Source organism: Vulpes vulpes, chromosome 2, assembly GCF_048418805.1.
Source record: "Vulpes vulpes isolate BD-2025 chromosome 2, VulVul3, whole genome shotgun sequence".
In the NCBI taxonomy this organism is placed as follows: domain Eukaryota; kingdom Metazoa; phylum Chordata; class Mammalia; order Carnivora; family Canidae; genus Vulpes; species Vulpes vulpes.
Window position 1 is genome coordinate 7,292,351 of NC_132781.1, and position 14,493 is coordinate 7,306,843.

The 14,493-nt window shown below is 57.4% G+C and overlaps 1 protein-coding gene across 1 annotated transcript in view; it reads left to right on the forward strand.

Moving 5' to 3' along the window:
• Nucleotides 1–362: 362 nt before the first annotated feature.
• SDK2 (sidekick cell adhesion molecule 2) overlaps nt 363–14,493 on the forward strand; it is a 259,178-nt gene continuing 245,047 nt past the window's right edge. The window contains exon 1 of the mRNA XM_025999673.2: nt 363–795. Coding sequence (XP_025855458.1) covers nt 732–795 — 64 coding nt within the window. The 5' untranslated portion in view covers nt 363–731. The remainder of the gene's footprint in view (nt 796–14,493) is intronic.

The window sequence follows — 14,493 nt, forward strand, 5'->3', positions numbered from 1 at the left end:
TTTGCTAACCCGGGGGGCGCGGAGCCGAGGGCGCGCCCGGGCCGGTCCCCGGGGTGGGCGCCGGGGCGCGGGAGCCGGGAGGGGCGGCTCGGGCCCCCGGGTGCCGCCTGCAAAGTTGCCGAGAAGAAAACTTCAGCTCCGGGGAGGCTCGGCCCGCGATGCCAGCCGCGCCCCCCGCGCCCCCCGCGCCCCCCGCGCCCCGCGCCCCTGAACGCAGCCCCGCGCCCGCGCCCGCCGCCGCGCTCGCCTCCCGCCCGGCCCCGGGGGCCCCGCGCCTGCAGCGCCGGTGACTGCGTCCGCGCGGAGGACCCGGCCAGGGGGCGGGGAGGGCGCGGGGGGCGGGCAACGTGGCCACGGAGGAAGTTTCCTGAAGTTGCCGGCTTATTCCGGAGCCCGGCCCGCCACCGGCCGCGTCGCGGAGGCCGCCCCGCCCGGAGAAGTCGGGAGTTGGGGCGCCGCGGGGGGAGGAGCCCCGAATCCGAGGCTGCTTCTCGCCTCCTCCTCTCGGCTCGGCCCCTGGCCTCCCGGGCGCGCCGCCGGATCGGATCGGACTGGGACAGCCGGCCCGAGGGGAGGCTCGGGGTCGCCGGCGGCGCCCCTCCCGCCCGCCCACCCACCGACCCACCCACCGACCCGGGCCGGAGCGGCGAGGACAGTCTCCCGGGACGCCCCCACCCCGCACCCCCGGATTATAGAGCAGCGCGGAGGACACCCCTGCACGGCTGGGCACCATGTGGGGGCTGCTGATCTGGACCCTGCTGGCCCTGCACCGGATCCGAGCGGCCGCAGCCCAAGGTAGGAGGGTCACCCCGCGAGGGCTGGCCGGGGGCGGCTTGGGGGGCGGCGGCTCCTGGACACCGCGCTTAGCCTGCGCACAGCCTCTCCAGGGAGTTTCAGGACCCCCCCCCACTCGAGTTTGGGGGGCTCCCTTTTTTGGGGGGGTGGGGCCGCCTTTCTGAGACTTGTGGCTTCCCGAGGAGGGAAGGTGGGGGTCGGTGTTGGGAGCGTCGTCCGGGGTGACGGGAGGGGTGGCGCGCCCCCCCCCCCGCCGTGGGTGCGCCCCCCCCCGGGCCCGCGTGGGTGCGGGGCTCCGCGCCCGAGCTCCCCAGCCCGGGTCCCCGGGTCCGCGGGAAGGGCCAGGCCCCGTGCCCGGCAGGCGCTGAGCGCCCGGGGCCGGCCGAGTGGGGCGGGAGCCCGAGTCGGATCCCCGGGGGGGACAGTCTCCGGGCCAGGCCGCGGGGTCGGGGGTGCTCGGCTGAGCGGGCCTCGAGCCCGGACCCACGCGGGGTGGGGCGGCCCCCTGCGCCCCCGGACACACGCAGCATCCTGCCTGGACCTCCCCCTCCGCCCGCCGCTCCTGATTCTCTGACCTGTGGCTGCCTGGAGCAGCCCCTGCCTTGGGGGCGGGAGGGGGGAGGGATGGGGAGGGATGGGGAGGCGCTGGGAGGGTCCGCGCTGCCCCCTCCGGAGGGCGGATGCCCAGACACCCCCCGCCCCCAGTCCTCGGGCAGGTCCCAGCGGGGGAGGCCGGCTGCACCGCCGCTTCCTTGCCTTTGGGGTTCGCAGACCCAGACAGTGGTGCCAGCGGTGTCCGAGCGGCGCCTGCTGGGGGCGGAGGGAGACGAAGCCCGACCGAGCTTCAGGACTCGCGGGGCTCGGCCTCCCGGTTCCAGGCTCCAGGCTCGGGAGCTGCCTGCACCCACCCAGGGGCGCCGGAATGCGGAGGCTGCATCCCGACCGGGCCCCACCCCAACTCTGGGGTCGCCCGCCAGCGAGGGGAGGGGGGTGAAGGGACCCCACTGCGCCCAGCGTCAGGCAGTCCAGAGAGCCGAGATCAAAGAGAGGAGAATAATCAGCTCTCACTCACCGGGTTGAAGGGAGGATTTTATAAGGTAATTTACGTTAAACCACTTAGAAATTTTGTAAGGAGCCCTGTAAATGTAAGGTAATAAAAGTTATTATTAGTTTTATGATCATCGTAAAATCTTCCAGCAGCCGGAGGACCTTAGAGGTCGGCTAACTCTAGCTACCACTTCACAGATAGGAAAACTGAGGCCCAGAGGCATTAAATGACTTTGCCCAAGGCTGCTGCATGCACTGAGGGCAGAGTCAGGGACCTGGTGAGTTTTGGGCCCTTCTGTCCCCGGACCCAGGACCCTCCGCAGCTGGCGTGGGTTTGCCAAGGGCCGGGCCCTTCTTCTGAGGGTCCTGGGAGGACCTTGCTGCTGGCAGAAGAGGAACAGGGAGCAGCCAGCCCTGGGGCGCCTCACAGAGTTGCTCCGAGATGCCCGTGGGGCTCCTGGCCGAAAGCCGGGAGAGAGGGAGGGCTCTGGGGGTGTCAGCCCCAGTCTGGAGGCATCTGACTTCATTACTATATGGACTGTGGCAGTGACATGATTTCCCCGGGGCAGGTGGCTCACTCGTCCTTGCCCACGCAGGCCCAGGCCCGTGAGGAGTCCCCTGGGCACCCAAAGGTCCTTCCTTCTGGGCCATCAAGCCTCTATCATGTCCCAGCCGACCCTGTCCCATCCACCTGAGGCCAGGATCCACCAGTCCGGCTGAAGTTAGGGCCCGGCCACTTCTGTCCCCGTCCTCCTGCTGGAGGGGCTCGCCCTGTCACCACGCGGAAAGACTGATTGATTCCCTCCCTCTCTGGTTCTCTTGTTTGCTGCCTTCTTGAGTGAGGCTGCCCAGGCCCCCTGCTGCTCCGTTTGTGTTCTCTGGCTCCGAGAGAGTGTTTTCCAGCGTCCATGGGTACTCTCCATTTGTCTCCTGGCAGCAAACCATGCAGGGGATTGTGGGAACTTGGTCTCGCTTGGACTTGGGGGTGCTGTGTTGTGTGTAGGGGGCCGTGGGGTGTGGGGGGGTTAGGGTCAGGCCATGGGGAGACTCAGTTGAGGGGGGTTCCTTTCCTACCTGCTTTAGGGTTAGAAGGTAGAGGTTCTCTTTAGCTTCTCTTTTGAGGTGGAGGCCATGCCCTTAACCCTTTGGGGGTAGTTGAAGCCACTGGCACTGTTTGTCCCTTCTGAGCCCCTAAGCCCTTTAGTCGTGTGTCTCCAGTCTTGACACAGAGTGAGGGCCGTGGTGGCCTTCCTCCCTGGGGCAGACCTCACATTGGCCACCACTGAGGATTTTATCTAGACCTTGACTAGTGTTTTCAGCTGCTGGACCCCAGCAACATCACCTGCCTATACTGAAAGCCACTATTTAACCATTTCCCCCAAAACTCCCACAGTTCACACCCATTTCCTAAACTAAGTGCCGCGATGTTGTAGAAAGAGCGATTCCAGGTATTTGAGGGAGTCCGCCGCAAGTGCCTGGCACTTAGAAGGCGCTTAATAAAGGGGAATAGGTTTTTTTTTTTCCCCTTTTAAAGATTTTATTTATTCATGAGAGACACAGAGAGAGGCAGAGACATAGGCAGAGGGAGAAGCAGGCTCCCTGCAGGGGGAGCCTGATGTGGGCCTCGATTCCAGGACCCCGGGATCACACCCTGAGCCCAAAGGCAGACGCTCAACCACTGAGCCACCCAGGTGCCCAAGGGTAATTGTTTTGATGATGATGCTGCTGCTGCTGCTGCTGATGTTTTTACACTGTTAAGCCCGACCATGAGGAGTAGCCCTGGCCACCCACCCACCTTCTACTTCAGAGGCTACATCGCGGTCCTCAGTGGCCCTCCGGCGGTGCTGGGCTCCACTCCCAGGTGCTCTGCCTGGAAATGTCTGGGTGAGCCTGGATGTCTGCATCTTAGCCAGCTTCTCAAAAGATTTTTCGGGTGCCATGAAAATTAATCGCTGGTGGACATCCCGGGGAGGCCCAGGGGCTGAGAGGAGGGCAGTAGCAGCCCAGCCATCTGGTCCAGAAGGTTCTTTCGAGAGAACGGTGCCTGGGGGAGGGACAAAAGGGAAGTGTGAGCTGAGTGAAGCAGGCAGTGTTGGGAAGCCCAGCTTCGGAGGCTCCTGAAGGTTCCAAAGGGAGAAAGTTTAGTGCTGGGAGCTAATCACAATAAAAGCCAAACAGCACGCGAGGGAGCGGGATGAAAGTTTAATTACATGGTGTGGCTAAGCTGTAATTATTAATTACTGACAGCAAAAAATAACTTATTGATCAGGGCCTCTTGCTAATTACCACAAGGCCGAGTGTCGTGCTTGCCTGGGGCTCAGCTGGTGCGTGTCAAAGCCCCACACAAGAGTGGGCCAGGGGGCATCCCTGCTCCCTCCTGTGGCTCTCTGCCCCGCACCCCTCTCTCCCTCGCCCTGTGCACCCCTGAGCTTCAGCTGAGGAATCCAGAACATTCTGGCTGTGGCCAGACGGGTGGCACAGTTTGGTGTTTCTCCTGGCTGCGGGATATGGCCCCTGCACGGAAAGGGCAGACTCAGGACCCCTACCCAGAGGCTGAATCGTGCTGGCAGCCTGACACCTGCCTCAGAAACCCTCCCTTCCATGCATTTGTTCAGCAAATAGTTATCGACCGCTCTCTCCCTTATGTCCTCTACTGGAAGGCCAGAGTAGGGGCCAGGAACCTTGTTCCATCGGGGAAGGGCAGCTGGGAAAGAGGCCAAATCCTTTACAGCAGTTCTCTGTTTAAACAGTGCCTGAACGGCCGACTTTAAAATGATGTGTTAAACTGCGTATTGGTATGCATTTGACTTTGTACCACAGGGCACAGTTGGGCTTTAAGTTAAACAGTAAGGGAATGAACTTGTTCTCTGTTCTGAGGACTTGAAAGAAACCCAAAAAGCCGACCAGTGTTGTCCTCTGCCCATAAGCCTGGGACTACTGGCCGTCCGGCGTCTGCTTGTATACCCCTGGTGACGGAGGACTCACTACTTTACAGAACCAGCTGGTTGTTAGACTGTTAGACAGGCTCCCTGTGGCTGATTATCCTGGGATTTGGCCGTGGTTGAAGAAGTCCTCTGATTGGCTGGGACACCTCCTCCCCAATCCTTCTGACTCCCTTCCCCTCGGGGAGCCAGGAGCCTGAGTTGGAATTGATGTCGGGTGTTACCGTGCAGCCTGCGGGACTTCCACCCCGGCTCCCCCTGGAGCACACTGCCACAGAGGGCCTCGATCTGCCTAAAACGGTGGGAATTAGTCATCATAATTCGGGGCCTTGGGATGCCAATAGCAACAAATGGGCCAGGAGCGATTGCCGGCAGCAGCCCCACTGCCTGTAATGGAAAAGAAAACAGGCCGGTTGCTGAGGCATCCCGGTTGCTCCTCGTGGCTGCCCCCTCTGCTGTCCCCACGCTGGGCAGAAGGCAGGGCCAGTGGGCAGTGTCGGTGTCCGGCAAAGGGCCATCGGGGCTGCTCGGGGTCCTGGGAAGGGGAGGTGAGAGGAGGGGCCTGCACAGCTCATCTCCTCAGTTTCCCCAGCTGGGTGTGGGGTCGAGAGAGCCCCTCTCGGAGCCCAGGGAGCCCTGCAGAGGCCCCTCTCTTGCAGGACCGTCAGGGACATGGTAGAAGGCCCCTGGCCCCTGCCTCCACCACTGGATGACCCTGAGCTGAGGCTCTTCTCATCTGGAATGCGGAAACCCTTAAAAATCCCTGTATCTACTGTGTAAGGGTTTTTATTTGTTTTTGGGGTTTTTTTTTTTTTTTTTACTTTAAATGAGATGATCCTAATCACTTTAAAGTGCTGTCACTAATTGTTAAGTGCTTCTAACGTGTCGGCCACGAGGCTGAGAGGGTGTCAGGGCCCACACCTCCTGCCGCCCCCCACCTCTGCAGCATCCTCACCCACTGTGCCCGCCAGGTCGACCACCTCCCTGTTCCCAGAACTGCCTGGTTGCTCTCTGGCCTCCCACCTGGCACCCGAACGTCCTGCCAGCCCTGCGGCCACGCCCAGTCCTCCCAGATGTCTGCAGAGCCCACTGCTGTTTCCTTCAGGACTTCCCCGTGATGTCCCTAATCCGCGTCCCTAAGCCCCTGACAACACCGAGTCTCCGGGCATGAACCCCTTCCCCCACTTTACCTTCTTCTCCATGGCGCTCAGCTTCACCTGACATACATTGCTTGTTTATTTGCTTACCGTTGGGTCTCTCTCAGGGGGGCTGGAGCTTTATTTTTATTCCCTGCTGTATCCCCCCCAGTCGCGGGGACAGCTAAGGAATAAAGCCCTTTGTCATCCAGCCTCTCCCTTCTCCTGCAGCTTCCTCTCTGACTAGCCACCCGCTCTGATGGGCTCCTCTGGGCATCACACAGCACCCTGCCATGGGGCCGGTGTTGTGCTGAGCCCAGCACCCAGAGGATGGGAGCCCTGCCCTGCACGGATTCCAGTCCAGGCTTTCTTAGAATGGGGGCTTGTTGTTCTTGAGCCCACAGCACCCCTGCTCAGACTCACCTCCCCTCCGCCCTTCCTGCTGCTTCTGGCCATCCGACCTCTGGCTACAGTGAGACCTTCCTGGGGTCCTTCCTGAATCCCTCCCAGCTGCACTGAACCTTTATGAAATTGGGAGGACAGATAGGGGGTTTGGGGAGTAATGCCCATCCATGCGTGGAGGACTCACTGGATATACCTAGGAGAGGGAGGGAGGAAGACCTCCACCAACAATTAAATAACTGCTGCAACCCAGATTGCTGCCCCTTGTAGCCCACTGGCCAGAACCGATCACGTGGTCCCGCCCAGTAGCCCAGGGGCTGGGAAACACAGGCTTTGGGGTGCTGGCAAAAAAGACCAGCATGTGGGGGGGAGGGGGCCACTATTGATGTCCGGCATTCCTGCAGAACCGCAGAGATGCCTCTGGGCTCTCCAGAAGTGCATTTCATATAGAGAATTGCTTTACACCAGATGGGGCCTTCCCTAGAGCGTTCCCAAGTTACTCTGGGCCCTGGGCTGTTACTTCCCTGCTTTCTGGGGTCTCCTCCCGCCACCCCCCCCACCCCGTAAGCTGTTGAGTAGAATCCTGTGTCTCGGTAGATGCCTTGGAATTGGGGCAGCCTGGGTTCAAGCTCTGTCACTTTGTGCTTCCCTGGGCCACTTTGGGGTGACTCACTTACATCCCCAGCGCCCGAGTCCTCCTCTGTCCTGCCAGGGGAGGAGCCTGCCTGGTGGAGAGTGCAGGGGATGAGCAAGCAGAACACTCGCTTGGAGCCTGCCTGGCCTGTCGCGGGCACTCAGCAAGCTGAGGTGACCAGCTGTGCCTCTGTGTTGGCCCCTCCAAACAGTCTCATTCATCGTGGGATCTCCGGTTGCATTGAGTTTTTGGATTTCCTCCCTCCCCAGGGGGGATCTTTATAATCCACCTGCATCTTCTTTTTTCCACTTCTCTTTGGTTCTTCCCTAGTTTTGAGTGATCTGGTCTTTTCTCCCCATCCCGGGATCACCGGAGCGGAGGCACACTCACAGTCGGTGTGCAAGTCTATATGTCAGAGTTAGGTACAGTGTGACTGTTCCCTGCCTCTGCCCTCCCTCAGCTGCAACATGCAGGTAAACTGAGGTTCACAGACCAACCGCTCAAGGCCTTGTAGTTAGGAAGGCAGGACTTGAACCTAGGGCTCTCTCCTAGGCCTGTCATCTTTCCACTCTCTCAGGCTGCCCTGGCCTCCGTGGCATCCTTCGCTGGTCCCTTCCCCGAGAGAGACAACCATTGGCTGATGAAATGGCCATTGCGTTGTGCTGTCAGAAGAGCAGGGCTGGCCCAGGAATGTGGTAGGGTTTGGAAATAGCCCTCAGAACTCCTCCTCCCTCCTCCGGATCCCCCTGGCTCTTGCCTCCACCCTGGCCGTGTCCTCACTGGGCCTCAAGTTGGCAGAAAATGAGAGATCAGGATGGGAACCCAGGCCTCGCCTCCTTTACCCCTGACCCCTCCCGGGGGACCTAGAGATGTTTGGCGATCCTCCGTAAGGTCACTTGGGGGCATTCATGACTGGCTGCCAGTGACCAAGCCACACAAGAGTCTTTTAAACCGAAAAGGGCGGGGAAGAGGCGATTAAAGTTTGATGCCATGCAGGAAGCTATTAGTGACCTAGAGCAGTGATGAAATTTTGATGATATGATAATCCTAAGGGGAGGAAATATTATTTGCCACCATGACCCACTGAGGGAATTCAGCTTGTGGAGTGGGCATGAGCGGTTCTCAAGGGCCTGCTGGAGCCCGGACCCAGGAACCCCCCTCCCAGCACCTTCCACCAGGACCCCTGGTCTCGTGAAGTTGCAGGTGAGAGAGGCACACGTGTGGCCCAGAATTAGGAATGGTCAGAGATGTGGCTGGGCACCTGGACGCTTGGGTTGTCAACCACAACATGGGAGTCAATGATGAACCTGCTACAGGTCTTCCATTCCCTGCTTGGACCACGAGAGCCAATCCAGAATGTGCCATCAGAGGGCCCCCATGGGACAGCACCAAGGAGCCTGACACATAGATGACTCCTTGGGTTCAAAGCCTACTTGTCATTTACTGTTGGGGTGACCTGGGGTGAGTTAGCTACATAGCCTGTCTGTGCCTCATTTTCTTCATCTGCCAAGTGGGTATAACGGGACTTCTTACCTCATGGGGCTGTGATAGGGTTTGATAAGATCTGCCAAGCTCTCAGACAGTATCCAGTGTATGGTGAACACTGAGTAAGTGCTTGTCATTGTCATCATTGTCACCATCTTGGAGTTGGGGAAGCATAGTCAGCTCTGGGCCTGCAACTTGACATGTGCCCTGTCCCCAAACGCCTCTGCTGTCTTCAGCTCTCACAGACCTGCTGGTGACATCTGCACCTACGCTAGTAGTGGTTTATTTGTTCGGTTAAAACGTTTTCTGGCTCCAACTGAAAATCCAAATACACCACGGAGAACTCACGTACTCAGCTGTTATTAGCTGTTCAGGCCTTAAGGTGATGTTTTTGTTGGATCCTTTCATGAAACCTCAACTCTCCATGTGTAGCTTTCACAGACAATTCATTTTGCTCCTCATCCCAATCTTCGGAGGAGTTCGGTGGGAAAGCACTCACATTATTAACATTGTTCGCATCGGAGTTCAGAAACATCCACTTGCCAAGGCCACTTGATATGTTGGAAGGTGGCAGTGAATGCAGGTCAGCTGCTTCCCAGGCTGCTGCTGCTTGGTCTAGTCAGGAACAGCCCCACCATACTAGTTGGTTGGCCCATAAACCATGCCCTAGCTTGGTGGGTGGGTGGGCGCAAAAGAGGTAAGGGCATGGGGTGCAGCCTGTAGTGGCCTCTCCTCTAAGGGAAGTCAGCCTCCTCCGTGGATGCCCCGTCTGCTCTCCCCCAGGATCTTAGTGATGGGGTCTAAGGGCTGAAACCTGGCGGGTCAGCCCCTGCAGATAGACTCCACCCCAGGGCTACTGCTGTGGTATCTGTACCCCAGTCTGGCCCTATGCAGGGCGCCAGTCTCCTCTCCCACAGCCCTCCATGTGCCAGGCTGCCCTCACCACCCTGAACACCTCACCATCCTGTCCCTCTCTCCCCCATCTCTGCACCCCTTGCTCCCCCCAAGATCTGACGGTGAGAACACGTCCTCCCAAACGCCTCTGAGCTCTCCGGATGCTGATGGCCTAGATGTCTCGTTTGGCACTTTGGCCTTCTTGGTTCTGAATTCTCTTTTCATGTGTGTGTGACTGATTTCTTTAATTATAAACCCCTTGAATTGAGATGATAATTTTCGTCAGCAAGGGTGGAGGCATTAGATGTAAATGATCGTTCCCAATTAATGAACTTAACCCTTTGAAGAAGAGCGCCGGGGGTAATAGTAGTGTTGGGGGGAAGGTAACAGGTGTGATGCTGTGCAGGCCTCGGAAGCCGAGACCGATCCTCGCTGGGTCCCTTTGGGCCTCCGTGGCCTCACTGGGAAACACGGGGCCATAGACACAGGGTTTCCGAGCTGTTGCGCGATGGACTCCAGTAGTGGAGGAGGTTGGCCAGGGGTCCCGGGAGAGCTGGCCGCGAGCCCGAAGCTGCCTGCTAGCCGCCTGACCTTTCCTTCCTTTATGTGTTCCGTTTTAAATATATGAAAATTTGCATTCTGTTCCATAGTCTGTCTGAATTCTATTTTAACACACAAAGGATATTGTAAAGCCAATTGATGCTGCAGGAAGAGGTGGTATCTCTGCCCCGTGGCTTCCTGGACCCCCTGGGATCTGTGTCAAAACTTGGTTTTGAAAAACTTGAATGAGATGTTCTCTGGGGTCACGTCATCTGTAAGATTCCAAGATGCTTTACATATTTCAGCCGTTTGTATTGAAACTTTTCTGTAATGTTTTATAGATGAACGGGCCTCCTAAAGCAGTTGTGCCCCAAACACAATTAAACCTGGGCGACCATCACCACCCACCGTGACTGGTCTGTGCCTGAGCCTTCAAGGGTAAGGGTGGCAGTGTCAGGCTGTCAGCCCCTCCCTCAGTGACCCTGTTGCTTGGGTGGTCAGATTTTTCTGGATCCTTCTTTGGCTCCCAGTAATCTGCTCCAAGCCATTCGGGGGCCCGTCTCCCAGCCTCTCCCTGGACCATACCCCCATCATCTCCCTCCTCAATGCCAGCCCCCCAGCTCTTCAGCAACACTGAAGGGGGCAGGGATAAGGCACTGAATGTGGGCTGGAGAGTCTCCGGAATAAGAGGTGTTGGGGCTCTGTGATAACTGTGTCCACGGGCACGCATGGGTGTCTTCCAGGAGAGCTGAGGTTCCCAAAAGGCCATGCCCTGGCAAAGCAGGGCCTTGCAGTAGATGGCATCCCTGCACCTCCCAGGTGCTCCGAGCCCCCCTGCCCTGCCCATGCAGCACTAACTAAATGTTCCCCATCCATTTCAGTCACTCCCTTGAGATCTTTCTTGGGCTTCTGGAAGCCCAAAGCACCCGTGCACTCCCAAGCTCCATTGGGCAGTCAGCTGTCCCCATCGCCCTTCCTTCCCCTCCTCTCTCGCTGCACTGGCCCAAGCACTTGGCACCTAAGTGGGGGGAAGCATTGTTGCTCTGAAACCGTGCCCAGCACTCAGGCCTTCTTGCTTGGTTGACCTTGAAGTCTCCTCCCTGGGGCAGCACGCTTGCTGACTGCACACAACTCTGGCTGTCTGGGCCCAGTGACCCTTGACTTTCGCACTCGGGAGCCCCTTCTCCCTGGCTGGCAGAGCCAAGGGAGGCTGGAGGGGACGGGGAGGCAGGTGGGCAGGCCATCGCTCTGGGGCCTGGAGCTGCCAAGGAGGGTCAAAGGGAGTTCCTCATTAGCTCTGCCCCAAGCTCATTATGGGGCCGTGCATCACTGGGTGAAAAATGGTTGTCGTCAGGGCAGTAATAAATACGCTGCTGTCAACGTTGATATGATTGCATTAATGAGCAGAAATCAGCTGGGGTGAGGGGAGATGCTTCTGGCTGTGGCTTCGGGTGGCTGGAGAGCCCTGCCCGCTGCTTGCTGTCCCTTGCTTGCTCCAGGAACACAAGCCTGGGCAGGAGTGGGAAGAGGCGAGGTGTTGGCATTTAACCCCTTTCTCCTAAGGCTTTGGTGGACGAAGAACCTAGAAGGTGCTGGAAACCTCCAGGAAAAAGGACCATTGTTTGGCTGGGAGAGTGAGGTGGGTGTGATCGGGGCTGGGGCAGAGGCAAGCAGGGCCGGTCGGGTGGACCGCTGTGCTTTTGATGGCTCAGCCTCCCGTGGAGTCTGGGTCGAGAGCACCCTCGGGAAGGCGTGGGGAGCAACACAGGGTCTATTGTCAGTGCGCCTTGCCTGCCACCTCGCCTGGAATGTTAGGACTTATTGTCTGTCCAGGAACTTGGAATGTCCAGCCCCAGGGTGGAGGGAGCGGGTCCCCAGCTCCAGCTACTCTAACACGTCCTTTGGGGAAGAGTTCTGGGAGCCCCGGATCCTCTGAAGCCAGGCTCAGTGTCAGAGCCAAAGCAAAGACGTGCCTCTGAGATGTGGGCACACAGATGGGGGGAGGCAGTGGCCCCATTTAGGGCCAGGCCTGAGGGCACCTGAGTATTGTGGGAAGGCCCTAGCCTCTGGGGCCCCAGGGACCCATCCTTGGAGCTCAGGCATAGCCTGTGTTGTGATGGAGGTGAAAGCGTGGTCTAGAACAGTGGGGCTCACGCTGGAGCCCACATTCAGTCCCCTGGAGGGCTTGTCAGAATGCAGATCCCTGGGCTGCACCCCCAGAGCTTCTGATGTGATGGGACTGGGGTGAAACCAGGAGCTCACATTTCTGACACGTTCCTGAATAATGCACTGCTGCTGGTCCAGGGGCCACGCTTTGAGGAGGTCTAGCCTCAAGGTTAGAGGAGAAGCTGGGGTGCTTGGGGGGGGGGGTGGTAGCTCTGGTGGGCCCTGCCTACTGCTAGCACAGAGGATTATGGTCACCTTCCCGCAACGGCCTTGCCCATGAGCGGAGCGGGACCACCCCTCCTTCCTGTCCTCCTTCCTCACCACCGGAAGCTGCTCTCAGCCTCCTTCCTGGGAGAGGAAGGACGGGCAGTGAAGTCATCAGTGGCTGAAGCACCTTTTTCTGCTAGAAGCTCCAAAGTAATCCTACAGAGGCCTCGAACCTCAGTGTGCTCATCCAGCATTTTCTAAGCACCTACTGTGCGCCCAAGCACAGTGCCTGGGATCCAGCAAAGGTCACGGCAGGGCCTTGCTCACCAACTGTTCATAGTCAAGGGAGGGCCTCAAGCATGTGGCCGCTAAGAGGACAGTGTGGAAGGCGCCAAGTGCAGGTGGAACCAGGGGACCTGGGGTCCAGCGGGGTGACCTGAGAGTGCTGCCCCCAGAGGAGGAGCTGACCTTGAAGCCTAGGTCTTGTAGGGTAGAAGGATCCTCATCTTCCTTGGGGGACCTTGAAGGCTTTGTTTTTATTTTACCATAATAAACTATACATATGTAAAGAGTATATAACTGAATCATCTTGACACACGTATAACTTGTAAAATCACCACCAAAACCAAGTTAACAGATGGATGCATCACCACCCGAAGTTTCCTTGGGTAACGGTAATAACTGTAATTAATTAATTAATTAATTACTAGTCATCTAGTAACAGTAATCCCTCTACGCCCAATAGAGATCTTTATCCCCCCCCAAAATTGTTCGAGTATCATTTTTTGAGAACTTTCCATTCAGCACCGAATTATCTCTGCACCTTAGTGGAAAATCAGTCTCCCGTATACCTGCAGATCTATTTCTGGACACTGTGATCTGGCTTATTTCTCTGTCCTTATACCAGTAGCACACTGCCATGCTTACTGATGCTTTGGGATAAGTCTCGAAACCCGGTCGCATCGGTTCTCTGACTTTGCTCTTCTTCCCAATTGTTCTGGTTATTCTAGATCCTTGACGTTTCCGTACGAATTTTCGGATCAGCTTATATGTCTTTCGAATCAGTTTACATCTCCCTATGCGTTTTAGAATCAGATTCTCCCCCCCCCCCAAAAAAATGCCTCTGGGATTTTGGATTGGGATCTCGTTGATAAAATAGATACACGTGAAGCGCGTCAACACTGTGACCATGATGTCGAGTCTCCTGGCCTGTGAACGTGGGATTTTCAGTCTGTTCTCTAGCTGTTTGGTGTCTCTTAGCAGCATTTTGTGGCTTTCAGAGCACAGGGTTTACACATTGTTTGTCAGATTTATCCTTAAGTATTTCATATTTTTGATGCGATGGTGGTGTTTCTCATTTCAACTCACAGTTGTTTGTCTCCAAGATATAGAAATGCAGTTGATTTTGACGTGTTGATCTTGTACTCTGTGACTTGGTTCAGCTGAAGGATTAGTTCTAGTAACTGTTTGTAGGCTCCGTTGGATTTTCTGCATAGACGACTGGGTTTTCTCTGAGTGCAGACAGCTTAACTTTTTTTCCAATCCGGATCCTTTTTTTTTCCTTCTTCTTCTTTTTCTTGGCCCGACCTTTTTCTTGGCTGCCTAGAACCTCCGTTTTCATCCTTTTCTGTTACTTAGCAGCGTACGGGCAGTCTGACCACTGAGGTCAGACTGGGCTCGGCCACATTCTCGAGTGGCCTCCTCAGGGACATACGCACTCTTTGGCATGAACCGTCTTGTAGAAGTTGTGCGAACTTCGCCAGGGGAGCAGCAGACCAAAACACAGTGACTCTCCCGCCTGCACGTCAGGGATGAGCACATGCATTTGGGGTTTGTGGTCTTCCTCCCCATGAGCCTCCTCAGGCCCTGGGTCCTGGAGCTCCCTAAGGGGCAGTTGGTGAGCTACAACCATGGAGGAACTCAGAGAACCATTAAGATCAGATTATAAAGGGCTCCTCATTTTTGTGAGGGGGACGTGGGGCCAGTAGAGCCAAGTGAGGTGTCCCAAGTCACAGAGCTTGGGAACTTGGGATTTCATGCCCCCTTTGCAGGCTCCATCCTGGTGCATTTGGTGGCTCTTTGGCTTTCACCTGAGCCACGAGCAAGCCTATGGCAGGGCTATGATTTCTCTGAATCTCCTTTCTCAGCTCCATCGGAGCAACGGGGATGGTCACATCAGCTGAATTGCACCTGAGAGGGCTGCTCTGCCATGAGCCAGAGCAGCAGGGAACTGGGGTGCTGGGAG